Source organism: Rutilus rutilus (genome assembly GCF_951802725.1).
Source record: "Rutilus rutilus genome assembly, chromosome: 10".
Classification (NCBI taxonomy): Eukaryota; Metazoa; Chordata; class Actinopteri; order Cypriniformes; family Leuciscidae; genus Rutilus; species Rutilus rutilus.
This window is the reverse complement of record NC_140215.1, coordinates 7,135,637-7,163,548: the sequence shown is the minus strand read 5'-3', so window position 1 is coordinate 7,163,548 and position 27,912 is coordinate 7,135,637. Positions and strand designations below refer to the sequence as shown.

Genomic DNA, 27,912 nt, shown 5'->3' with positions numbered 1-27,912 from the left:
GAGGCGCGAGGCGCTCTCGAGCAGATGAGATGAGGGAGCGCAACAGGCGAGCGCACATCGCGAGCTCACAACTACAATGACAACTTCCTGATGTATTAACAAAAAGTTTATTTGAATTGTTTGCACTTTTGTTTTAAGTCAGCATTGGCTCTCTTCTGTATTCTGTGTGTGGTGCTATGACTGATGACGAGATGATTTCATCACAACTCATTAGAGATTTTCTGAGGTGGAAATCTGTTGTTTGGACCCTGTGGAACCTGCTGATTTTGTGTGACTGCTACAATCTGGATGTGGAGCATCCTTTAGTTTTTAATGGACCCAATGGATCATTATTCGGGTACTCTGTTCTGCTTCACCAGCATGCTGAGAACACACGGTAAGTGATTTAAACATGCATGAGAAGTTTTGATGTTTTCAGTAAATTTGATTTTCAGCTTGTTTTTGTTTATTTCTCACTAGTAGGTTACGTTTTCTATTTAATGTCAAGTACTTAAGTTGAATCAAATAAATAATAGTGAATAATTTAAAATAATTGTGAATAATTATGGAATTTACATTTGCATTCAATATTAAACTTTGGCCAGCATATGTTTAATACATTTGTAAAGTCACTGTTACTCAGTAGATGTCTAGTTTTTAATTCAAAGTCATATCCTGAAATGATGAACTAACCAAGATATGCCTAGTGGAATATTGTGAAAGGTATCACATGTTGTAGAAGAACTGTATATCTCACATGAGCATATCTGTGACAGTTTTTGTCCCGAGCCCTGGTTAATATCTGACCCTGAATTCATATTTGTACAATGCGAATTATCTGTAATTATCTGCTGTTTTTGACCAATTAATAATTCAGAGACTATATGAAATATTTGTAGGCTACTTAAATTCATGTCACACTGCAGGATTTTTTATAATGAATCATTGATGTTGGTCACAAATGGTCACAAAAGACACTTTATGCTTAAACTATCCAGCTACAAGTGGTAGACTGTATTCATTGTCATATTTTTTGTTAAGGCTGATAGTTGGAGCGCCCGTGGCTGATTCCAGCTTTTATCCTGATACCAAAAATCCTGGAGCCATCTACAACTGCAGTGTGTTGACCTCCCAATGTGAGCAGCTCCATGTTGGTAGGTCTTCCCCCTCTTACCTTCAGAAGTTCAGCTTTTCTTTCTGAATGGCAGAGGTTCTTTTTAAATAATGTTCTTGTTGAAGTTGATGTGGGGTCCAAAAGTTGACCAAAGCTTCACAATCCCATTTAAACCCAGAAAAACACGTTTTAGGATTTATTTTTGAATTGAAGCACAAGATTCTCTTTGAATTGTTCTCAAATCATGTTGGAGAACATGGTCATCATGTTTTGTTCATGTCAGCTGATCTAAAGTAATTAAAGCAAAAGGTGGACGAACCAAATTACAAAACCAAAGGCATTCTGAAATTTCCAATTGAACTTTTCACTGATTTTATTACTCTCATAATATAATGAAAACATGCACAATAGAAGCATTTAGTCTCAGACAATAAATAATCATTTAATGACACTTTATAATATTTGAATGTATTTGAACATTTTAACAATACTCATGGGTTTATTTCCTCTTCTTTGTCCTTCGGTTTGTTGTAGACTTACTCAGAACAACTGAGCATTTCCATTTGACTACGTTAAACTGTTTAGACTTCACACTTCTGAATTCGCTCTGACTGAACTCGTGTGCTTACTAGACCCCTGGCTGTGAAAACGTCCTGTGAATGTATTCCCCATGAGGGTTAACCAGACTTTGGAGAGTTTCCTCCTGTCAGGAAGAGGATGCTTATACTCCCTGCCCGAAACAAGGGATGGGGGGGGGGATAGTCATCTTTGTAGGTCAAGCTGCAAGATATATATAGCACGCAAATAAAATGGCGTTAAACAAATGATTTCTAAGCCATTCTGGGCTGGAGTACAACCAAGTTTCATAATTGCGTTCAGATGATGTGTCTGAAAAGGTTTCATTATTAGTGCCATTTGCTAAGACGAGTATCACTATTTTTATTTATGAACAACCCTTAGCCATAAGTATCAAATGTAGCATGTAATCCACGTTGCACTCTTTGTTCTTTAAACATGAATCGATGTATTGAGGAGTCCCCTGTTTCCCCTGGTGAATGATAAAATGGCTATAGACCTGGATTGAGAGCCGTATTTAGGGACCAGATTTGGCTCTTTTTTTTTTTCTTTTTTTTTTGGCCCAGTATGCAACCCCCTATCAACCACAGCCTAAAAACGAACAAAATACCTTAGCTACCACATGCACATGCCCTGGCAACCATCAACAAGACCACATTGTGAAGACCACACACATTTTCCTCAAATGTCAACTACTCACATTTTCCTCAGATAATTTTAAGATCTAGTTAACAGCCTTAAAGGCCTGTCCACACTAAGAATGATTACTATAAATATAACTATTATGATAACTATATTAGTGTCCAACGCACTATATTAGTCGTCTGCCACTTTAAATGCTCGAGCTCTATAAAGTGGGATGGATTCTAATTGGCTCAGCTGTCAATGTTTTTATTGTTCATTAATTGGAAAGAAAATCATTCTGTAGGTGATTCCAATAATATTGTTTCTCTGTGCCGTCCTGTTATCGTTATAGTTGTGGTATGGACTCTGCTATTCTTTTATATATATAGAATGATTTTTAGATCGTTATCCTTCTATCGTCCTTGGTGTAAATGGGCCTTGATGGTAGAATTAACAGTTTAATATGGTTTGTAATAACAAGAGTTCATAAGGGCAAAGCCGATGCTCAGAAACGCACAGCACTTTATTTCACATCAATATTTTCAAAAGCTATTTATTGCCTTGTGATGGTAAGTTTCACCACAAGCTTCTCATCCTGTGTTGTTTGTGTGTGTGAACCAGAGGTGTGAATTTACTTAAGGTAAAAAACATTTGTACTGCATGTCTAACATCTCTGCATCTCTAACATGTTGTACAATTTCCTCAAAGTAAACGGTTTGGATTGATTGTATATATTAATTTGGGCACATTGCACTGACTGATTTCAGGAGATGTACAGAACTGTGGAAGACACTGTTTGGCAGAGAATGATAACCAGTGGCTGGGTGTAAGTCTGTCCCGGCAGCCCTCAAAAGGCCATGTTTTGGTATGTCTTTAAGTCTAACTGTCAAAGCATACGTTCTTAATTGTGTTACCTTGAGAGTAAATGCATAACTATGATTAATAATTTTAAATGGAAAATCTCCTGTTTACTTCTAAGGTTCATAGAGAAGGTGCAAAATGTTCATAAACTAAATTGTTTTGGAGCAAACAAACAATAATGTAGTCTTATTCCTTAGTGTCTTAATGTATATTATAGTTTGCTTTGTCTGTTGTTGTTATATTGATGTTGTAGGAAGATTTATAAGGCAACCTTGAGTGTCATGAAAGGCGCCAATAAATTAGAAATGAATGAACGAATGACCACATGTAATATGTATGGTGAGTAAATGGGTGTTTACTCTATGCTGGTTTAAATTTAGGCATGTGGACACCGGTGGAAGAACATCTACTACTCTACTAAAGACAATCAGAACAAGCTTCCGCATGGTATTTGCTTCAGATTCAGCCCAGACTTGAAACACGTCACTCGTGTTATCCCCTGCTATAAAGGTACACATTTCAATTACTGCTGTGTTGGTTTTATTGTTGTTCACAGGTTCAAACACAGCATAATTACTTTATAGCACCATTTGAAGCTCCTTAGTGTCAAGTGAGCACCAATTTTCTCAAGGTTTTTTCTCTCTCTCTTTAGACCATCAAAGGAAGTTTGGTGAAGGCTACGGATCATGCCAAGCAGGAATATCAAACTTATTCACGGAGGTATTCAGAGCTTCTATGGCATTTTGATTGAGCTGTGATTGAATTCAGTTGTTTTGGTAATGATGTATTGTGTTTGTAGGACCTGATGATCATGGGAGCTCCTGGTACCTCATACTGGACAGGATCCGTTCTTGTCACCAACACCACAAGCAACGTATCAGCTGCTTATGTGGATGATGACAGTGCAGTTCTCTATGGAAGTTATTTAGGTGAGTTCTCAAGCTGCTAATGTTATTTGCTTTGTTTCAAATCATAGTAGGCAACATTATGAGGCATCGTAAATACAAAAGACTGAAGCCGACCTAATTGTCCTGCCTCATAAGATACTTATTATACGACTGAGCCTGGGTTCTCCCAAGGTTTTTTTCTCCATTCTGTCACCTGATGGAGTTTTGTTTCCTTGCACTGTTGCCTTGGCTTTTGGCTTGCTTAGTTGGGGACATTTGCAATGTTGCTGGGCAATGTTGCCGTCAAAAGGCAACCAGATGAGACACAGGGCCCATGACCGAACTAAATTATCCAGATAGAAATTTAATGCCCATTTTCAATGGGAAAGTGCCCAAGCAACAATCGCTCGGCAAGATTGCCCAGCAACATTGCTCAAAAAGTTGCCCTGTGTTTCATCACCTTAAGGCTGCGTGTATCTTTTAGCTCAGATCGGTCATTTATGAGGTTCCACGATAGCTAGGAAGCTTCCTTAGATGGCAGTTGCCTATGTAGGCAGTACACAGCAAGTCAACTCACTAGGTTTTGTAATAGAGCTATGGTCTATTTTATATAATGATTTATCTATGAAATTGCTAAGAAATAAGTGCTTTCTATTTTGGGGGTTAAGGGATACAGTGATCTGATTTTAATAAAATGTTTAAAATTAAAGATAAACATTCTCCAATGATCATCAGTCTTAAGACTTGCAACAGGAAACAGATTTTTTTCTGTTAGGAGGCATAACGTCTTTCTATATGAACAGGAAACAGATACTGTTGCACAATCCAGGAGCATCAAATTGTTGCAAAATATAACACGGTTACTAGGCAAATGTGTCACTTTGTTTTTCGTCTCTTGGCAACCGGCCCATAATTTCTAAACAAACTTACATTTTAGCAATGCCTCATTTTAGTCATTGTATGTACATGTGATTTCTTTGGCTCATCTCCTAAAGTAAAGTAGTCAAAGTCAAGTCGTATTTATTTGTATAGTGCTTTTCTCAATACGCATGGTTTCAAGCTTTACAGAAAATCACGATGTTAATGATGTTATCATAAATACTATATTGTTTATAATGCCTTATAGTCACATTTAGAACAGGGTTCCTGGTGTCATGGAAAACATGGAAAATCAATTTCCAAGTCTGAAAAGGAAAGACTATAGCGAATATAAATGTGGTATATTTGTTTTTTATCTGCCAGAAATATTTTTTTGTGAATACAATATGTTTTAAAATCAGTATCCAGTTATCACAAGCATTGTAATATCTAAATTAAGTGTTTTTTTCAAGCCAGAAAAACATATTTAACACCACTTATTCATGCTTCAAGAGTAACTTAGGGTTAGTTTAGGAATATATAGCTAGCTTCTTTAAAAAAAAAAAAAGTTTTTTATTGTTTTTACAGTGTTTGTGCAGACTCTGAATGGCCTGTTTGAATGTTTCACCTTTTCTTCCCATCAGGTTATGCTGTTGGTGCTGGACACTTTCTAGATCCTCAAAGTACTGAGATAGTGGGTGGTGCTCCCCAGCATGAACAGACTGGTAAAGTAAGGGTTAACATCACCACCACCACCACCACCACCACCATCTTCACCTATCTGATTATTAGCACAGACCCACGTTTTTGGAGTAGTTTAGTGTTAAAGTTCTCTAGTTTGGTTAGACATGCAGGCTTTTGTACACTTTTGAATACCCCATACTGAATATCAGAGATTCCAGGTGGCTGTGTATAAAATGGTTTTAGATATGAAACCCTCTCGACATCTGCTCTGTGAGGCAGTTGTGAAAGGTATATCGGTTAAACTAAACTCGTCTTCCATCTGTGCGGAAGAGGAAGTACGTTTTTTTTTTAAAGATGTGCTGAGTTTGCAGTGTTTATTAGTTTTGTCTGGTATCTAATGATTTTACCAAAGAAACCGAGACTGGAAAAGGAGTTATCAGGGACCTACCATGTATATTTGTGATAAAACTATACGGAAATGTAACATTCGCCAGCATATACAATCCATTGTTATGCCGCTGTTGTTATAGTTCCCATTTCCCATACTGCTGTGTTTTCTTTTACTCCAGGCCTACATATTCAGGATTGAGGGCAACACTTTGAAAATTGTTAATGTAACCAAGGGCAAGAAGGTAAGAAATTTCAAGAATTTTAAGTGTTCCTAAGGGATGTACTTGCTGAATGATCACAATGGGGATGTTTGTTCCTGTTTACAGCTCGGCTCTTATTATGGAGCTAGTGTATGTGCTGTCGACCTGAACGCAGACGGACTGTCCGATCTGTTGGTGGGGGCTCCTATGTTCAGCTCAGTGAGGGAGGAGGGACGTGTGCATGTCTACATAAACCTGGGAGAGGTGAGGCAGCGATATGTAAATATATATAGATTAGCATAAATTAACTGTCAGAGTGCAGTGCAGGCAGAAGAAGATGAGGAGTCAAAAGTTCCAATGCAAAACGTTTACTTATAATATAACTCAAATACAACTTAAATACTAACACAGATGAACACTGATTAACAGAACACAGGTGATGTAGATGATAATGATGATGATTAACTAAACCAAGGTAATACAGATGAACTGATAATGATGATTACAAATGACATGAAGACAGGATAAAGGACATGAAAAGAAACTAAACAGAACACAACTGTGACAACTTCACTGCAAAAACAAAATTTCTTCCTTAGTATTTTCGACTTATTTTTCAGTAGAAAAATGTCTACACATTCTTAAATCAAGATACATTTACACGAGAGGCAAAATTACTTTTTTAAAATTACAAAATTACTAGGTATTAAGTCTTGTTTCCTGAAAAATTGAATATCTGCCAGTGGGGTAGGAAAAATAAACTTAACTTATTCTTTTTGTAATTTATATATTATATATATTTCTCTATAAGTTTATACTAGCAGATATTTTTTCTCGTTTTAAGTGTAAATTCACATAATTTTGATCAAAAATATTTAGAAAACAGACGTAATATCTTATGTAATTTTGTTTCTCAAGAAGTTGTATCTTGATTTTAAGTATGTTTAGATATTTGTACTGGATATTTGTAGTACAGGTGCATACTTAATTTAAGGATGTCAGAAGTCTTTGAGCTCCATTGTAATGCATGTGAGAAAATTACACATCTACATATTTTGAGCTGTCTTATCTTATTGTGTTCTGTGTAAAGGACGTATTCTGGCTTTGATCGTGACCACCAAGGCCATAGCAAAAGAAGGTCAACAATTAACAACCTATACACCAAAAAGCACCATGCTTTTAAGACTTCAAATATGACTGCTTGACTGTCACCATTTGCTGCATTGTTTTTCCTCAATACCTAAGACCTCAAACAGTAGTTTGCAAGTACAAAAATAATGCTTTGCACAAAAACAGTTTGGTCAACAGGTTTATTTAATGAACAGCAGATCTCAGTCTGTAGGAAAAGTGTAAAACTAGTGCATTTCATTACATTTACATAGTGTAGTGTACAAAGTTGAGAGAATTTATTTATGATGAATTACAATCTAAACAATGATATATTAATAAATTACAGAAAGATGTCAGATTATTGCACTGATAATTGAGCATTTGCTTCTAACAATTAATATCATGCTTCTCATAGGCGGAGGGTGAACCAACTCCGGGTTAAGGCTAAGGAGATGCGCTTCTCCTTTAAAAACACATTTAAATTTCCTTGAAATACTTTAAAGTGTCACTGCACAACCTACACATTGCAGCATAAACACTCCCAGAAATATTTGTTATTAAAGTGTCTACATTTACAAGCCACTGTTAGTTTTAACTCAAAAGCAAATATACTGTATGCGTGCAGTGTGCAGAACTCAGAACCTTTTGTGTAGTGCAAACTTAAATACCTCTGATTGGCCATTGCTTCAAGAAATCAACAGATGTGTTTGTGATTGGCTACATTGCTCAATGCTTCAAAAACACAAACCTTTGCCGTTCTCCAGAGCGCAAACACAGATACACACTGGATTGTTTGCCAAATCTGTTTCACCAATATACTATTATTATCCTAGACCAGCATGGGCAACTTTTCCCTCTAAAAGCAGCTAGTGTCAAGTCCGTGGCCAGGGGAAGTCTAAGCCTTACCCAGCCTTACACACACTACGACTATGATGCTTCTCTTGAAAATATCCTTAGTGTCATTGTGTCTCTTTCTCAGGCTAATTTGAGAGAGGCAGACTTTGAGTTAGTCGGCAGCGACTCTTATGCAGCACGATTTGGAGAAACCATCATAAACCTTGGTGATATTGACGATGATGGATATCCAGGTATGGTATATCTAAGTTAATCTCTGACTCAAATTTGATGATGAGATGAGTGGTTGGTGTGGTTTAAGAAACGGAACTTGGTTAGGCACATATTCATGCAGTTACGATTAAGCACCACAGAAAAAACCACTCTTGAAAGAGTGAAACATGCTCACTCACACACCCTTAAACTAACTAAATAGTTTGCCAGTGCATCAGCATAAATAATTCATTTTCACAACAAAATGATTTATATAAATAATGTTTTCATGGTTAGAAACTCTTAATGGCATATTTACATTTGCTCTGCTTTGAAACTTATTACCTACATAGGCAGCAGATATTCTATTAAACCTAAAAATATACAGCACACAAAATATTGGGTATTTTTAATGAATTAAATTACACTACTTTTACACATATTTGTAATGATTACTATCACATTGTGAATGAATGTTTTACTGAGCCTGCACTGCATTATGGGAATACCTTTTCTTTGAAGTATAATGCAGTGCTACATTAGAATTTGACCAAAAGTTGGTACACTACCGCTCAAAAGCTTATTACAAAAACATAAAAAAAAATAAAAAAACATCTTACCCCAAACTATCAATCTTATAAGTTGCATATCTATGCTGCATAGCTTTTGGAACAGTCTTTGTTTCGATAGTGTCTTAAAATGTGTTTCTTGTTAGACTGCTCACTATGTTTTGGAACAAAGCTAATGCAATAATACCTGTGTTTCAGATGTGGCCATCGGAGCCCCTCAGGAGGACGATCTGCGTGGTGCTGTATATATCTACAATGGGAGGAGAAGTGGTATTGCACAAAGTTTCTCTCAAGTACGTTCTCCTTCTGCTGTTTATACTGATATTAAAGGCGGGAAAAGTTAGACCTGAGCAGTTGTCCCCATCCTGTGCGAACTTCCCTATTGTTTTGAGTCTTTCATGTTCTGTCTGTCCACACTGGAGTACTAAGAGGAAAGCGTCCAGTCCAATTGCTGTAATTTCCTGAAATCCCTCTCTCTCCACATATAGCTTCAAGAAGTGATCAGGGCTTGACAAATCAAAATCATGAGAGTCCAGTTATAAACGAATGTTTAGGGAGAGCTTCATCTAATTATATTAACTTCAGGCTAAAATGATTATATGCAGGATGTTTTTTAGTGATTAGCTTATAACAATACTGTGGTTTTCCAGTTATTGTAGAGCATGGCACAAACATGGGTTTGATTTCCATGTAACACAAACTGATCAAATAAATACCTTGTCAGTTTGTGTGTCTGAAAAGCGAAAAAGTAGGGCATAATGTGAAGTCATGAAGTTGCAAAATAAACTGACTGATCAATCAGAATCAATTATTCCAGAGAACTAAATGTAAATTAAAGGCATCTAAATGTGCCAACCACAGTGCACGAATATATAAGAGACTGCTTACATCGCTCATGTTACCATTATTCCATCAAGCCCCACTTTAATTTACAGTACGTCTTCACTAGATTTGTGTAGCTGTCCATTATAAATCAAGTCGCCAAATCAGTTTACCCTCATCTCATTTATGAAATGAATGTAAAACCGGATCATCATAAATAGGATCATTTGCATGTCTCTTGGAGTACAGTACAACAATTCAGTACAAATCCTGAATCTAAACATCTTCTGAATGCTGTCTTTGTGCTTTCTTCATCGCAGAGAATAACAGGCTCTTTGATGGGCAACGACCTCAGGATGTTTGGCCAATCAGTGTCTGGAGGAGTTGATATTGATAGCAACAATTACCCAGGTAACACTTTTAACACAACAACATGAATAGGATATAATTCCTCTGTGAATAAGATGAATGGATGGCAAAAGTCAGTAAGATTTTTTTTGTTTAAGAAATTAATACTTTTGTTCAGCAAGGATGTATGAAATTGTCAAAAGTGACAGTGAAGACATTTATAAAGTTACAAAAGTTCATCAAAGAATCCTGTTTTTTTGTGTGTGTTTTTTTTTTATCACAGTTTCTACAATAATATTAAGCACCATAACTGTTTTCAAAATTGATAAAAAAAAAAAATCTTGAGCAACAAATCAGCATATTAGAATGATTTCTGAAGGATCATGTGACACTGAAGACTGGAGTAATGATGCTGAAAATTCAGCTTTGCACCACAGGAATAAATTACAATTTAAACAGTTATTTTAAATTGTAATAATGTTTCATATTATTACTGTGTTACTGTTTTTAAATGCAGTTTACATAAAAATAAATAAAAAAAACTTACTGAACCCAAACTTTTGAAGGGTAATGTATACATGTCGGCTTTAGTCATTAGTGAGTAAAAGTGAGTAAAAGAGTAAAAGAGTGAGCATTAGTGAGTAAAAGAGAATGTCACTCCCTATAGTTGTTCAGTTCTGTTCTCACAGTTCTCACACTTTTATGTAAATGCGGTCGTCACTCCCTGCATCTTTGGGAGTGAATTCAGCTGTCAAATGTCAGTTGTCACTTCCGTAAAAAAACAAAAATGTTTGCACAAATGAAGAGCAGCAAGCATATGTAGCTGCTTTGTGTACGTACGTGACCAAAATATAACACCTCATGTTTGCAGAGCAGCTTTTTTTTATCTAATATGTTGTGGGTGTTAACTGTGAAGGGTTTCTTGAAAATGGTCTTGAAAGTGTTTCTAGACGCAATTCTATGATTCGTTGTTGTTGTTTTTGTTATGTTTTAAAGGTCATAAGCAAGTCAGATGTGTCTGAACTTCCTGATCTCAAACTTGCATTTCCTGTCTTGAAATAAATAATTTTTTGAAGCCAGAAAAATATGCAAAGTACTAGAATGGACTGTACTACATATTGTTTTGAATGAAAGTATTCTGTATACTGTGCACAGTATGCACATTTTTGGTAGCACTTTATTTTGCAGTTCTGTTCCACATGTACATACTATGTACTTTTTATAGTGATTACAATAACTGTAATAACTAGGTACTAAGCCAGGGGTGTCAAGCTCAGTTCCTGGAGGGCCACTGTCCTGCAGAGTTTAGCTCCAACCAGCTCCAAAAACACCTGCCTGGAAGTTTCTAGTAATCCTGAAGACCTTGATTAGCTGGATCAGGTGTGTTTAATTAGGGTTGAAGCTAAACTCTGCAGGGTTGTGGCCCTCCAGGAACTGAGTTTGACACCCCTGTACTAAGCTGAACCTACCCTTAAACCTAACCTTAACCCATGGAGTTTACTTATATTACCCAGTACTTTCTTAGGAAAGAACGCCGTAACTACTGTACATGTAAGTGCACGAACCGTAAAATAAAGCAGTCAAATTTTCTGTATGAGCGAAATACCATAGTTACCTTCTACATTTTCGAACGTGTGCAGTAGGCAACCAGAGCACAGTGTGTGGACTACTATATCCTACATTACAGTGGTCGATGTGTCAATTGTGGCCTTGTAGAAATGTTAATTTTTTTTAAGAATATCAGAGCACCAGTGAGTAATGAATGTGTTAAAGAATAACCAAGTCATGTGTGGTTTATGGGAATTTTTATGTTCTCATCCAGATGTTGCAGTGGGAGCTTTCCTGTCAGACTCAGCTGTGGTGTTCAGGTAAAAACAGCAGAATTTTCACTCACACTTGCTTTGCTAACCTTAAGCTTTAAGATGTGGTATTTGCTATGGGAATTTGTTTCAATTTGTTTAAGCTAAATTTATTTTATTTTCAGTTGCCAATAAGACTATAGAACTCCATTTAGCATAATTAAATTAAATCTTCCAAAATCAGCACAGTAAATGAAAAGAAGTCAGCATATTCCTATTCCAGGCCTAGCTGGAGTGAAGACTGGGCATAGTATTTACTCCAATGAAGCTGTTTGGTTAAAGTCTGTAAAGGCATTATTTTATAGCCTTTCTAGAGAAAAAAAACATTGAATTTCTAACAATTTCACTGTTATTGGCCATTGAAAAGAAGGATGCTTCAGCTGGCACGGGATGTTATTCTATTTATCTATTGAAGCACTCGTCCACTCCCCTGTATGGAGATCTCACGGCCGGTAGGAAAGTGGCACAGGACAGTGATGCTCTTTTTCCTGACCTTTCCCACTGCAAGGCCCCAATCTAGGCTTATCCTTTAGAGGGCTCACTCCCCTCGCCAGCCAGGGATTTCAATTCTTGAGGATTAGCAAATATTCTGTGCACCCCAGAAAGCCCGTTTGAGTATTGTGGGCTCAGCGAGTGGAGCAGTCTATGGGTTACTTAAGTGCAGTTTGATGGCTGTGTTATGCACGTTGACTCTCTTTTCCTCTATTTGTCTTTTTCAAGGGGCTTGGCCAAGTCAACACACTGTTATTGTACAAAACTATTTTTTTTTTATTTTATTTTTTTATCCCTAACCCGAAACCAAAATTTCTCCAATGCAACTTCTCTTAGATCTTTCAGATCCCATTCTGCCTCGGGTTACCATAACTTTTCTAATCAGACTAACATTTTTTTCCGTATCTGTGGATCTCTAAATTTCCACAAACAATTTCATACTGTAACTGCTCATTTTGTTCTCTTCATTCATCTGTATGACCTTCAAACTAAAACTAAAAAATCTACATATGACAAATTCCCATGTGACAACTAGCCCTGGCCATCCCTATAAACTGTATATGCAAACTGTGTGTTCATTTGTTGATCTGATGATAAATCCAGTAACTCTGGTTGTTTCAGGACGCGTCCAGTGGTGAAAGTGGATGCTGTCATGTTGTTGCCTGACAGCTTGAACCGTTCCATAGCCCAGTGTACTGACAAAGGTCTGCCTGCCGTGTGCATCAATGTTAAGGTGTGCTTTCGAGTCAGAGGGAAACAAATCCCAGGAAACATAGGTAAGACAGTAATGTTCCATCAGATATACTCTTATGTTAATCTTAATTTGAAAAGTGTTTTGAAGACAGAACCCATGACTTAAAATTCCCTCCAAATCCACATGCAGTGAGATTTGTGCAACATACTGATGCAAGATCCTTTGAAACTTCCTGCAGTGCTATCTGACTTTTTTAGATGCGAAAATGTCCTCTGATATTTTGAGCTCCCCACACGTGTTCCTCTTAGAATTGAGTACACAGCGTTCAAGGATGAACGTTTTGGACTCGAGCTATTTGTTTACGAGAGGCTGTGTGTCGGCTCGTCTTATCAGCACGTGGCAGTTCTGTGTTGCAGACCTCTTTCCCAGCTCTTTATCTCTGCCCCACAATCCCCTCTTTTGTTGTGGCGGTTAGAGGACTCAGGGTGTGTCAAGGCCTGGCTTCACTGATAGAGCCACACTCACTGAACACATAGTAAACAACAGAGCCATGCTTGATGACAAATATTAATGATCTTGAAACTGATATGAAGTAGTGATGGTAGAAATCTGCCACCCAGAGGTTTTGCAATACCGTTGTACCGCTGCAGATGGATAGAGGACTGCTGTGCGTTATCATCATGTGTAAGAATGAAGTATCCCAGACAAGTCAAGATTGGGAAGAGCTGTTGCCTTGTGGAGTTTAGTTGTTTTCAATCACAGATTCAGAATTCTATCCATTTCATAATAGTAGTTGTTCTATTTTAACCTAATGCCACCTGATAATTAATTTGTAATTAACATTTTGATTTGTAATCATTAAAGAGAAAATTATTAAATGAGATACCTTTCATTTGTAAAGGATTTATTTGACTGGATTATCCAAAATAGGTGTTCACTTTTTTTCTTTCTTTTTTTTGCAGCAAAAAATACTGTATTGTAATATATTGTGACATGCACTACTGATCAAAAGTAAGATTTTTTTTTTTTATTGAAAGAAATTAGTACTGTCTTTTATTCAGTACTGATGCATTAAATTGATTAAAACAGTATAGACATTTCTAATGTTACAAAAGTCTGAACCTGAACAAAAACAGTTTCCACAAAAATATGAACTGTTTTGTTTTACATTGATAATTAATAAATATTTCTTGAGCAGCAAATCAGCATATTAGAATAATTTCTGAAGGAATTTTCAAATTCATTACAGAACCTTACCAACCCCAAACTTTTGAACGGTAGTGTATACTCTTTAATTTAGTTTTTCAGAATCTTACAAACACCCTGCAGTCACATCATAAACCCCTAGGGGTTCCCTACAAGAGTGCAACGAAATTCTGAATTGTAATGTTAAATTGTTGTGATTTAGCAGGTTGTCTAATTCTAACTTTGTCTCTGAACATCATTCTCTTTCCTGTGCAGAACTGAAGTACAACCTAACAGCTGACGTTCACCACAAAGAGGGCTTTCCATCTCGATTTTATTTCAGTGGAAACGGGACATCAAATGTCACAGTGGGCAAAGTGAAGGCCAAGCATGAGCAGCTCACCTGCACTGCCCACCAGGCCTTCATGAAGGTGCGAGACTCTATTTATGTTTATTACCTCTGATGGGGGATGGGACTTTTAACACAGATTAGAGTATTACGTTATTGCTTTACTCCTAAAAAGAATGGCAGTGGTACTATATACTTCAATTACATTTTTATTTTGTTCATATTTAATTATTATCAACTGACAGTGATGCTGTTTTAGACACTACTGTTTTACAGTATTAATTAATATTTTGAATTAGCTTATATTTTTATAATTTCAGGTTTCATTTTATTTACGGTTAAATTTTTTGCAATTTTGCTATGTGCTTTTGTCTTTTTTTTTATTGTATTTTTTTTATTATTAGTTCTAATTTATTTGAATTTCAGTTATTAATGTATAATGTCACATTGAAATGCACAATTAAAAAAAATCTTAAATATTAGCTAAAAAATTATAACAATACTTGATTATGTGAGTGACCTTCACATAAACCTAGTATAAACGTCACATTTAGCTGCTCCTTTAATATATCAGGACTCGACGCTAAGGATTTCTTTGATCACCCCACATGTGAAACACCGCGTTATAGACTTGAACACTGGATATGAAAGTGCTGACTCAGACTCACAGCTGCGATTTGCCCACGTCACTCTGCTCTTCATGCTCGAGTTAATCACCCTCTCCAAAAGGCCCAGGTGGTGTGACTCTCTCTAGGTTTACAGCGTGACTCCACGCAGGAGGCAGGGATGATAAAGAGGCTCATATAGATAGTTTGTTGGAGTCGATAGCAGGTTGTCGCTGCTGGAGATCAAGAGGAAGAGCCAGGCAGGATGGCATGGGGGAGAACGGCACAGATAGAAAGAGACCTAGACAGTTGATGAAGTGCGGATAGATGGCTCCGTGAGTATGAGTGAATGTTCCAGGTGTTTGGTGGGCCTCTCTGGACGCCTCTCCCTCGGTCTTTTCCTGTAATCAGGACCATCTGATCCAGCTCATGTTTTACACAGTAATTAATGGAGGAGCGTGATGACTGCGCTGTTATTAATGGCTGCTGATGGAGACGAAGGCCATAAACAAGTGTGATTATCTGTCAGAGGCAAACCCAAACAAGGAGGCTGCTACATTTTAGGTATTTTAGGGCTTAATTAATGGGCAATAAGTGTAACGAATGGAACGCGTAGCAGATGTGGCGGACATCTTGTGCTGTGTTTTAGGAAGGTGACTGCTCGACCCCTGTTATCTTTTTTGAAGTCTGTGTTAGTGAGCTTATATATATATATCTTTTATCCCCTTGAAAGACTCGAAACAGGACTTTTTACGTAGTCTTTGTTTACATCAAAGCTAGTCAGAGGCAGACGATTTTCTATTTTAATCTTTTTATTTTATTTAATTTATTAAATTTTATAATTTTATAATTTATTCCTGTGATGTCCTTCAGAAATCATTCTAACACGCTGATTTGGTGCTGATTTAGTTTTTTTTATTTATTATTATTATCAATGTGGAAAACAGTTGTGCTGCTAAACATCCTCGTGTCGGACATTTAGCACTGAAAGGTTGCCTACCAGTCTAGTTCACATTTCAACATGTTTCTGTCTATTTCTAGACACATATACATGTACGGTATTAGGCTTCATGTTTTTACTCCAATCTCATTTCATAACATACATTTTAATCTGGCACCACCAGTTTAACATGTCTTACCTTAAAAATATTCTCACCTTCAAATCGCGTTCTTCTAATTCTTCTGAGGTAAATCCAAGTGAAACAGCACAGCACAAACACAGACTTCCAAACTCGATGAAAAGCAGAGAGGAGTAAGTGACTGAAGTTTCTGATTCTTTGTTTTGAGGCGATAGGGCGTTTACAGGTCTGCGTTCCTCCACGTGGATGATTTGCATGTCAATCGCTCGTGCGAGCGTGGGCGTGGTCACATTAGAGTTAATTAGGACGCGTTTGAGAAACTGTACATGCCGCTGCTTTCATACGGATTACTTAAAGCGGGGCTCAGTAGTTTCGGGATTTCTTCGCTGTATTCTCGCTTTTTGCTCGCAGGTTTCTCTCTAGAGCTCCCCCCACAGCTTCGGAATAGATATATGACAACACTGTTGTAAAAACTCGTTGGCGATTCTCAGACACCAGAGGCTAGCAGATCAACGACATCAAAGCAGATGGGACATTCTTTAAAACGTCTTCTTCATTCGGGTTCGAACAGCGTGAGGGAGCGCAATAATGACAGCATTTTAGCAGATTTCTTTTGGTCATAAAGCAATTGTTTACATCGCGAGACCTGATATCACGCGATACTTCCTGACGCGGCCCGCCGGCTCAAAGTTGCAAGTGCGGATTTTCCGCTCACGGGCACCAGGGGGGTGCGAAACGACCACCATTCAACCCGAAATAAGTAATATAACCATTCCAATGACTCCGAAGCTGTTCAGTTAAGGTAAAAAAGTTACTTAGTTCACCTTTAAACAGAGAATATTTGTTTTTTATATAATTTACATACTTTAAAAAGAGAGACTCCAAGCGTTGTATAGACATGCGTTTCAAGTATGTGTGACAGTTTCACATTGAGAGAGACGGCAGAACGCGCATCGTTTATTTTCTTTATTTTACAGAAAACACAACATTTTGTTTTTATTATGAGTGTACACAAATAAAAGAAGACATATAACAGTTTTGAATGATGTATAACACTTATATTTAAGATCAATATCAACAGAGTATTTTGAGTCTCTTTTGCACTGATAAGAAAAAAAGCGAGCAGCGAGGACGTGATTACGGACCTCAGAGGGTTAATACTTTTGTGGAAACTGTGATAAAAATTTTTTTCAGGATTCTTGGATGAATAGAAAGTTTAAAATAAGAGCATTGGAATATAAATCTTTTATAAATGTCACTTTTGATCAATTTAATGCATCCTCTTGCTGACCCCAAACTTTTTTACAGTAGTGTATGTCGTTTACAGTACAAGATGATTCATACATTTTTGGTCCAAAGTTAATTTTGCTTTAAGTTACATTTTGTGAATGTTTATTAGTACACAACATATGGATGGGCTCATAGCTTTAATTTTGTTTTCTTGGGTGTATAACTATCTGTGTATAAAGTGCTGTTTTAGTGGAGCAAAGTTTAAGTGCAGTCCTTAATCTCAACCAGTGCTCGCAACGCCAAGGTAATGGGTTTGATTCCCAAAGAATGCATGAACTGGTGAAATCTGAATGCAATGTTAGGTGCTTTGGATAAAATCATCTGCCAAATTCATAAATATAAATGTAAGTTCCACCTCAAAAGGAGGATTTAGACAACTTTACATCTCTAATAGCAAATGTTTATATATCGAACAATTCATATACAAACATTAACTTGCCTTTTTCTGGTTGAAACCCTGTGGCACACTTTCCTGCTAGATTTCAGTAAATGCATTACTGAAAATGCAAAAGTTTTCACAAACTAAGTGACACGTCATATTATTGTCTGTGGTAATCAAGTTTAAGTTGCATTTCCCAAAACTGAAGGTAGGCCTACATTCATATGCTGTTATCTTAACACGTTGCCATTGAGAGATGCAAATTTATGTGCCAGGCCTGGATTTTAAAAAGGAAGGTGTCACTTTCAGTTCTTGCTTTGAGAAAAATTAACTTAGTGCTGAATGTAGGTGTGAAGGAAACACCCAGTCATTCTCACGCTCTTATAAATGCCATTGATGGAATCATCTTCAGACACGCCTGTGACACGCCTGTGACAAACTAGATGCGTGTGTGCACGTGTGAATGACTGAATTCACTGACCAGATTCTGAGCGAAGGACACAAGTTCACAGCGTTGACTTTGAGTTTAGCCTTTGCTGCAGAAAATGAGCGTCTCTCTGAGGCTGTGGTTGTGGCTGCAGTCCAGCTCATTTACACTGGCCATAGAAGAGGCTTCCAAAACCCCGGTCACACATCTCCCCTGCAGCTAAATACAGGCCCCAGAGACCCCACAGGACAACTCGCAAACACTGAGCCCCCAATTAGAGATGGCCATCACAGCTGACAGAGCAAACCTTACCTGCATTAATTATCTGCACTGAGGTGAGGGAAGTTAAGATGGGAGGAATAAAAAAAGTCCAGCCAAAATCATACACTTCCGTTCACGAGTTTGGGGTCGGCAATGTTTTCGAACAAAGTCTCTTAAGATCATCAGGGCTGCATTCATTTGATCAGAAATAGATTATTAACAGCAATATTGTGAAACATTATTACAGTTTAAATGAAATGTTTTCTATGTTAATATATTTACAAATGTAATTTATTCCTGTGATGCACTAGCCTGACGTCGTCATACTCAGATTCTAGTCAGCATATGGTCTTCCCGACCTAAAAAATATGTGGGCGGGGCTAAATTCGGCTGGCATCCAGGCTAGTGATGCACAGCTGGATTTTCAGCATCATTACTCACATCAGTTCAGTGTCACATGATACTCCAAAAATTATTATTATAATATGTGATTTGATCGAGATTTTTTTTTTTTTATTATTATTATCAATGTTCAAAACAGTTGTGGCCTACAATTTTTGTCGAAACGGTGATAGATTTTTTTTGCAGGATTCTCTGTGAATAGAAAGTTCAAAAGAACAGCATTTAAAATTTAAAAAGATTCCTTTGTAATATTATACATGTCTTTACTTTTTACCAATTAAATGCTTCCTTACTGAATAAAAGTAACAATTGCATGGTACACTTTAGTTTAGGGTCCAATTCTCACTATTAACTAGTTGCTTATTAGCATTCATATTACTCGGATATTGGCTGTTTATTAGTACGTATAAAGCACATATTAATGCATTATTCTGCATGACCATATTCTCTTAAAGGAGAACTCCGGTCAATTTTAACATTGAGCTCATTTTTTTGTACATTTGGAGTGCTGTCAATACAGAGAACAACGACAAAAATCGGTGTTGCCTACAACGTGTTATTCTATTTTTAAAATTTGCACCCTGTTGACTTCAATGGGGCAATGTTTAAACCTGCTTTTAGCCTCTTAACATCCTTGATGTGTCATTACAAGTGCACAGAAAATGTGAGTGATTCCTTCAGAGTGAACACGAGTGAATCTGACTGCAGTAGATGTGAAAGATATGTATAAAAATGATGTTATTTAAGCCAGCGCAAATACCTGTGTTTACATCCTGTTTTCGGTTGAAGTCCAAAGTAGTCGATTGCCGAGTTCACGCGCGTGATCATAGGTAACTAAACCTATGCGCGTGAACTCGGCGCGTTCTCTGTATTGACAGCACTCCAAATGTACAAAAAAATGAGCTCAATGTTAAAATTGACCGGAGTTCTCCTTTAATCCTACCCAATACCTAAACTTAACAACTATTAATAGGCAGTAATTAGGAGTTTATCTAGGCAAAGGTCATAGTTTAAAGTTAGTTAATAGTGAGAATTGGACCCTAAAAAACACTCTTTGCAACTGCATTGGAACACGATGGCACTCTTAGCATTAGAGGGGTGAGTTTTGGATGGGCAAGCGCTCGTTATTTTCTTCAGAAAAAGCAATCATTTTGTTTTTATGTTTCATTTCTCTTGTATGCAGAAAGATGTCCGTGATATCTTCACACCCATCCATTTTGAGGTGAAATATGAACTTGGAGAGCACCGTTTGGCACAGAGGGACTCAGGGAGTTTGCCTTCTCTCAAACCCATTCTACAGCAGAAGGGTGAACTGGCCAATGTCGTGAAAAACAAGGTCAGTTTTTCTTCTCCATCTCTGTTTTGTTATTGTGGTTCATTTCTGTGGCCACTTTATTAACCTCAGCATAGGTCATCATGTGTTCTGATTTGAAATCGTTCTTTTTGTAGACCATCTTTGCCAGATATTGCGCCTTAGAAAACTGTTCAACCAACCTTCAGGTTTCTGCTCATCTGGATTTACCCCAGTAAGTTATCTTCACATAATCTACAGTATGCTAAGTGGGTGAATCTCATAGAAATCGTTGAGAAATGTCTGTTTCATAGTACACCACAAAATATTTTTAATGGTTTTATGACGACTTCTTGTGCATTGTCACGTTAAATGCACCTTTCCCTCCAAAATCCTTTCTGTTTTGTTGAAAAGAAAAATCTCAGTCTGATCAATGTAAAATAATAGTATGTAAAGTAACTGTATGCTTTCAAATTTGAAGCTTTCAGTAAAGCAAATAACATTTTTTGCATTATGGTAATGAGAATTTTGGAGGAAAATGTATTTATTGGCAACCAAAAAATCGTCATAATTCTAAAATTGGCTTCATTAACATTAAAACAGAATTTCTTGGTTTCTTGACTTTGCGTGAACAACTAGAGACGTGTGTAAATATTCTAGTTGTGCTGGTTCTGTTCGTGACTAACAGGAGGCTTTTTGAGATTATCTGCTCTCCTCATGAATACACCCATTAAAGCTGCATGCACAGTAGACAAAGCTTTATATTGAGGCATTTTATGCATCGCATTTCTTGGACTCAATCAATTGAGGCGCAAGTCCGAGTGTGCACATTAGCATTTTGGATCATGTTTGCAGCCGTATGCAAACTAATTTATGGACCCCCCTCACCCATTGGTGATAATACATGATCTGATTATTCATAAGGTGTGTGTGTGTGTGTGTGTCAGAGAGGGAAAGAGAGTGAGGGGGAGAGTGGCTTTCCAGTCTCCCAGATGCACCTGGTGCCTTTAGATGAGAAACATCAGGCTTGAGCCCTCAGAGCACAAGCTACACAAACAGATGCAGGAAAAACACTGGCTATAAAACACATTCTATTCCTTTAAATTCTAGAAAAACGAGTCTTGCAAATATTCTAAAATGAACTATATAATATAACTATAATAAATAAATATATATATATATATATATATATATATATATACTGTATATATAAAACAAAGTATTTTTATATAAAAATCATTTAAAAAATAATAAAAGAAAGTTGGTTGGTAAGACACTGAATATTTGATTTTGCACCGGTTTGCGCAATATATCAACTTTAGTAACTTATACTATCCGTCAGGATTTTGAAATTTTACCTTAGATTGTCATACACATAATTTGATTTGATTATGTGTATGAAAATTTCAGTTTTGTTTATGTAACCATGTGAGCTTAATATATATACCTTAGGAAAAAGCAGTTTATTTACACTAAACTTGGAGACATACATTTTTTTTTTAAACAAATATTGCACCGGGTATAATGACATGAATATAATATTTAATTATACTACACATATTTAAACAATACAAATATTTTAGTCCATTTATAATAAAATATAACATTTTATTAATAGCAATGCAAAAATGCTAATTTTAATTTTTGTTTTAAATATTTACTAAAAGTCTATTAATTATATATTTTTTCTAACGGATATTGTTCTTCATTCATTTTAACTTTTAAAGTAGCTTATTACATATTGTGTAATGTTTTGTCAAATATTGAACAGCTGTTAAAATCTGTAATTATAAAAAATTTGGGGCCAAAATTTTCAGCTGTTTTTGTCTTAAAGACAAAAAAAAACATTTTATGTCATTTTCAAATGAAGATGTTCAGTAGCCAAAGTCCATCCATCCATCCATCCATCCATCCATCCATCCATCCATCCATCCATCCATCCATCCATCCATCCATCCATCCATCCATCCATCCATCCATCCATCCATCCATCCATCCATCCATCCATCCATCCATCCATCCATCCATCCATCCATCCATCCATCCATCCATCCATCCATCCATCCATCCATCCATCCATCCATCCATCCATCCATCCATCCATCCGAGTCTTTACTTCACTCTGACTCAACCTCACTGAATTATATGGACTAAAGAATGGATCAAATATGGATCAAGTCTAAACTTTAAAATAGGGATGCACGATATATCGGCCACCATATCGGTATCGGTCGATATATGTTCATTTTGAATGTTATCGTTATTGGCCTGATAAGAAAATGTGTCCTATATATTAAAGCCGATAAATAATGTATTATTTCCTTCTGCTGAGACGCTTCAGATGTGCACTGTTTAACATGATGGTTTTGAATTGCTTGAAATGTGATTGGAGTCACTCATTATGATGATGAAACTTTTGTTTTTGTAATAAGGCTCTCAAAAAATACGTAAAATTTACGTAAAGAGAATTATCGGTTATCGGTATCGGCCAAATTGTTCATATCGGTGCATTCCTACTTTAAAATCTAAATAACTGTTTTCCCAACAGATCCTACATGAAAATGCCATATTTAGCTCTGGGTAATGGAAAAAGCTTCATGTTAAACATCACAATAGCCAACAGTGGAGATGATGCTTTTCTACCCAGACTTTATCTTCGGTTTCCCAGCAACCTGTATTTCATCAAAGTACTAGAGGTATTTTAATTTTGTCTCCGTAATTCTTGTTCAAATCTGTCTCAGATATCACAGGCAGCTTTTAGCTCTTTGTGTTGCTGATGCCCTTTAATGGACTCTTGCCATTGATGTGCTTTAATTTTGTGACCTCATTTCAGGAAGATAAATACATCAGCTGTGGAATTGCAGAGGAGAATAAAGTGGCCATCGGACTGGACTGCAATGTTGGACATTTATACATCCCTCCTTTCTCAAAGGTAAAAGTCTTTAGCAATGGAAGTTAAAAGAGTTTGTTGGTCACCATGTCTCGTCGGAATATAAACGTCTCTTTTCTTTCTTCCAGCTCAAGATCACATTTTTACTGGATGTGATGCAGAACAGCAGCGCTGGAGACCTTAGTATTAACATCAATGCTACGAGGTAAGAGATCCAGAGATCTCAGGAATTCATTACAATGGATGGTTTATACAAATGCATCTGAGCCAAATGTAAACATTTGTGGAGAACATCTTGCAACTGCGTAAACTTGTAAATTGATCATCAGAGCACAAAAGGCAAACAAAGGCATTAAACAGCACGTTCAAAGGTTCGGTGTGCTTTCAGTGTTACCATTAGAAACGAGAAAAACAGAGGAATGGATCTAAAGATGGATGTTTGCGTAGCCTATGTAATGAGTTCCTGTAATGAAATCTCAGGGTATATTAGGGTTGTACTCCAATAATTAAAGTCATTAAACATTTCCTCTCGTAGAAAGATCTTTTACAGATATACAATGACCCCAAAAAGCATTTGGACACTTAAACTACACTTAACATGTCGTTTCATTAGATAGGACAATATCAAACTAAGTGGCGTCTGCAAACAAATGCTAATTTCACCTTTTATCTGAGCCATTTTCTTGCATTCACACATTTTTAACTGGTTTACATGTCCAGACAGTTTTTGGGGTCAGTGTACGTTTCTTCAATAGTGAACATTAACCGATCTAATGTGTGTTTTTTCAGTGAAAGCTTTGAGAACACAGACCTTCAGCAAGACAACGTGGCTGTTCTTACGTTGCCCTTGAGATATGCAGTTGACCTCAATGTTCACGGGTAAGTTATCTGGCTTGCTTATGAATATGTGATTCCATAAGTGGATGTCGGAAGAACAACAGGCCAAATTACTGGACGCTTCTGTGTTCCCTTCCTCTGCAGATTTGTCTCTCCGACTTCATTTCTGATCGGAGAACAAGAGTCTGTGCCGGTTGACTGCTATCCTGAGAAGTTCAATTATACATACAAGGTATTTTAGTGCTCATCAGACAGATAACAATGTCATTAAGCACTAATGAATCATTTAACATGATTCGTTTGGTTAAAATGTCTATTAACTTACAGGTGATGAATATGGGTCCTAGTAAAGCTCTTGATGCGAGAGTAAAGATCAGCTTGCCTCTGATGCTGGTGCCATACAGAAACCAGTTAATCAGGATTATGGATTTACAGGTGAGATTCATACTTTTATTTAGCAAGGATGCATTAAATTGATCATACGTGACAAAGACATTAATCATTTTACAAAGGTTTGGAAAACTTTGTATTCAAAGAATCCTGAAAAAAAGTATCACTGTTTCCACAAAAATATTAAGCAGCACAACTGTTTCAATATTGATAATAGTATAAAATAGTATTATGAAGACTGGAGTAATGATGCTGAAAATTCTACATTTTAGTACATTTTAAAATGCACTGTATTTTTAAACAAATAAATGGAGCCCTGGCGAGCAGAAGAGACTTTATTTGTATTTATTTTTAAATGCACCTATACAGTATTTTAGAGGAATAGTTTATCCAAAAAATAAGATTTTCTTATGTTATTCACCATTGTGTAACTTTTTTTTTTTTAAAGGAGATGGTAGGCAGAATGTTTGTGCTTCTGCTTTCCAAACAATGAAACTGGACTGTGATTTATAGTATAAGATGAAAAAGAACAAAAATTACATTTAAAAATTAAAAATATCTTTTAGAGGTTTCATGGCATATTTGACCATCAATGCCATATCCCATATTGATAAACTTGATGCAAATTTGCATTAGTTCTCATGTGTCATGTGACCAATTGTGACATGTCAAGTTTGAAAAACTCAACTACTAAATTCGAGCGCTACAACAAGGAAAGATTATTATTATTAGACAATGGCTTAAATTTCATCTCTTCCTCATACAAAGCTGCTGTACGACTGCAGAAGATTTCTGAAATAGCTTATTGTCCTATCTGTAGCTTGGTGGTATAAATCACAATTCACTTTCCTAGTACGGAAAACAGAACTTCTGACGTTCTGCCGAACCTGTTCTCTTATGTTTCATGGAATAGATAGATGAACTATTCCTACTAGTCATCTTAATGATAAGCATGTAACATAATTAGCAATAACTTAGCTTATGCTATACATCTGTAAGTACACATCTTTATCTTTACTTAATCTTATATTGTTTTTTTCGTCTTGCAGACAACTCTTGGGCATTGCTTCCAGAGCAACGATACAGTTCAGATTATTGATGACTGTGACGTCCCGGAAGCTTCCTTTATTCAGGAACTTGTATTCTTTTTCTCCCCAAAAAGCAAGCGCACAATGGTAAATGAATAGTCATAGTAATGAGTTCTGGTGTGTTTAGTGTAAATGTTAGTGGAAGTTCTCATGCCCTGTTTTTCTACAGTTCTGCGCTCGTGAAGATAAGACCTGTAGGATGGTGGAGTGTCACTTCGGTGACTTGGAGGTTGGAAAAGAAGTTACCATCAATATGGAGGTGGAGCTCAACCCCAGGGTTCTCCAGATGTATCCAGTGAGTGTTGGTTAGAGACATGGAGAAAGGAGATGGACCACTTGTACAAAAATAAATCGGAAGAAATTGCACCCCTCAAAACTGTGGCTTCCATTTAAAAGAGCCAATTGCCTTTTTGCCTGTCTAATTGCTCTAGAATATGCATGCACTGGATCTAAAAAGTGATTTTTTTTTTATTTGAAATACACTACCATTCAAAAGTTTGGGGTCAGAAAGAAATGATTGGTTTTATTCAGCAAGGATGCGTTAAACTGAGCAAAATACATTTTATAATGTAACAAAAGACTTCTATTTATGCATCATCATGGTTTCCACATAAATATTAAGCAGCACAGTTTTTCAAACTTAGAATTGACCAACAGTTTTAATTTATTTATTGCACAGACAAAAAAAAGAAGAATTGCCTAAGATGCCATCCAGCTAGACTTTAAGCTTGGCTTGGTTGGGCCTCAATAAATGTTCCTCATAGACAAACATTGTTTGACAGATGGATTACCTAAACTGTTTGCCCAAATGAGCAACTAAAACACATGACCTTGATGCATGTTTATTTCCTATAGGGCAGACACTATGTCATGATGATACGAGGCGTGATTGACCTTATTTCACCAGTAAAGGATGCGAACACCATCTTACTAAAGGATGACATTTCTGCTAGAGTAAGTAGTCTGAACCTCTAAAACCAGTGATGCATAATGAGATGCTGCATTTACAACCTTTTGATGCCTGTTATTAACTTAAATGTTTGCAATGTTACAGGTATTCTTGCAGGCTCTGTACAACCGTAAGCTTGTGGCGGCTGTGAAAATATTTCTAATAGTATCCAGTCTGATTGTTGGTCTGATCATTTTAGCACTGCTTGTCCTCACCCTCTGGAAGGTATGTATCACATATGAAATGTTCTCGAGTATGACATAATGACGTATGTTCAACTCGTGCAAGACTCTTCATCATACAGGAATTAAGTACTAAGAGCATAGAAATCAATTCACTAAAGCTAGACCTGAAATATGTGAAGGTATTACTTTTTAGAGATGCATCATCTCAACTGTAACTGTAACTGTCAGTACAGTAAAACGCTATTGGAGAAGTGGAGATGCCATTAAAGCAGTGCTTTAATAATACGCCTTCAACGATAAACTTAAAGAATAATTTAAGACTCGTTTCTAAATTATCAGTACATGTGCAACTTTAGCATATTTTTTCAATGTTTCGTGTCATGAGCATTGCATTTTTAAGTATCTAGTCTAACTTTTAAAAACACATTGTTCTCTCAATTCCGCCATGCTCCATCCAAGATTGGAGTAATGAAACCTGATTTCTGGTAAACCTGAACCAGCCTTAAACAAGCTTAATTGAGCCCGAATAGTCATTCAGACAACCTACCAATTAGTAGATTTATCCCTACAAAGCAAGTATACAAAAAGAAGAAAAATCTTCAAAACAAGGCTTGTTGAGGTTGAAATTGAGATGTGCTTTTGCTTATTGACAATAATACATCCTCTTCCTTTTATTAGCTTGGATTCTTTAAGCGGAAGTTGAAGGATGAGAAGTTTAAACGGGACAGTTGGGACTATGTACCAAAGAAAGAGAGCACGTCATAATGTTGGATTTGCACCACATACAAAACCAGTCAGAATGGAATGGACAAACCATGAAGACACAGAGAGCTGGACTCATGATAACCTACGGCCATTAACCGTAATGGCTGAAAACATTCATCACAAAGCGATGAAGGCTGTTGAAAGAGACCGTCAAAGACTGTCAAAAGAATCTGCATTTTCTGTTGGCAGGATGAAGCCAATGCACTTTAGAGTACGGAACATGCTAATGCGCTCACGGACACGCTCCGGGGCTGCCGTGCCAAGGGAGAAAAGGACTTCGGAATGTACGGTCGCTATAGAACATTACGGCTCTGTTCCAAAACCTAGTGAGCAACCTATGTAGGCAGCATTTTTAAAGTGAATGAAATGATATATTTATATATATGAATATAATTAATATAATTTATTCCACACCAAAAAGTATTT

At 36.7% G+C, this 27,912-nt stretch overlaps 1 protein-coding gene across 1 annotated transcript; it reads left to right on the top strand.

The window, feature by feature from the left end:
- Positions 1-27,912, top strand: itga4 (integrin alpha 4). Its single transcript, XM_084421978.1, has 28 exons — positions 1-376; positions 1,021-1,133; positions 3,061-3,158; positions 3,535-3,664; positions 3,807-3,874; positions 3,954-4,083; positions 5,544-5,629; positions 6,153-6,215; positions 6,300-6,437; positions 8,263-8,371; positions 9,098-9,192; positions 10,042-10,132; positions 11,892-11,937; positions 13,042-13,196; positions 14,576-14,730; positions 20,275-20,427; positions 20,541-20,617; positions 22,931-23,078; positions 23,216-23,314; positions 23,401-23,477; positions 24,062-24,151; positions 24,254-24,341; positions 24,437-24,544; positions 25,549-25,674; positions 25,757-25,882; positions 26,443-26,541; positions 26,642-26,761; positions 27,400-27,912. The coding sequence occupies exons 1-28, from the start codon at positions 177-179 to the stop codon at positions 27,484-27,486; spliced, it is 3,075 nt and encodes a 1,024-aa protein (XP_084278104.1). The 5' UTR covers positions 1-176; the 3' UTR covers positions 27,487-27,912.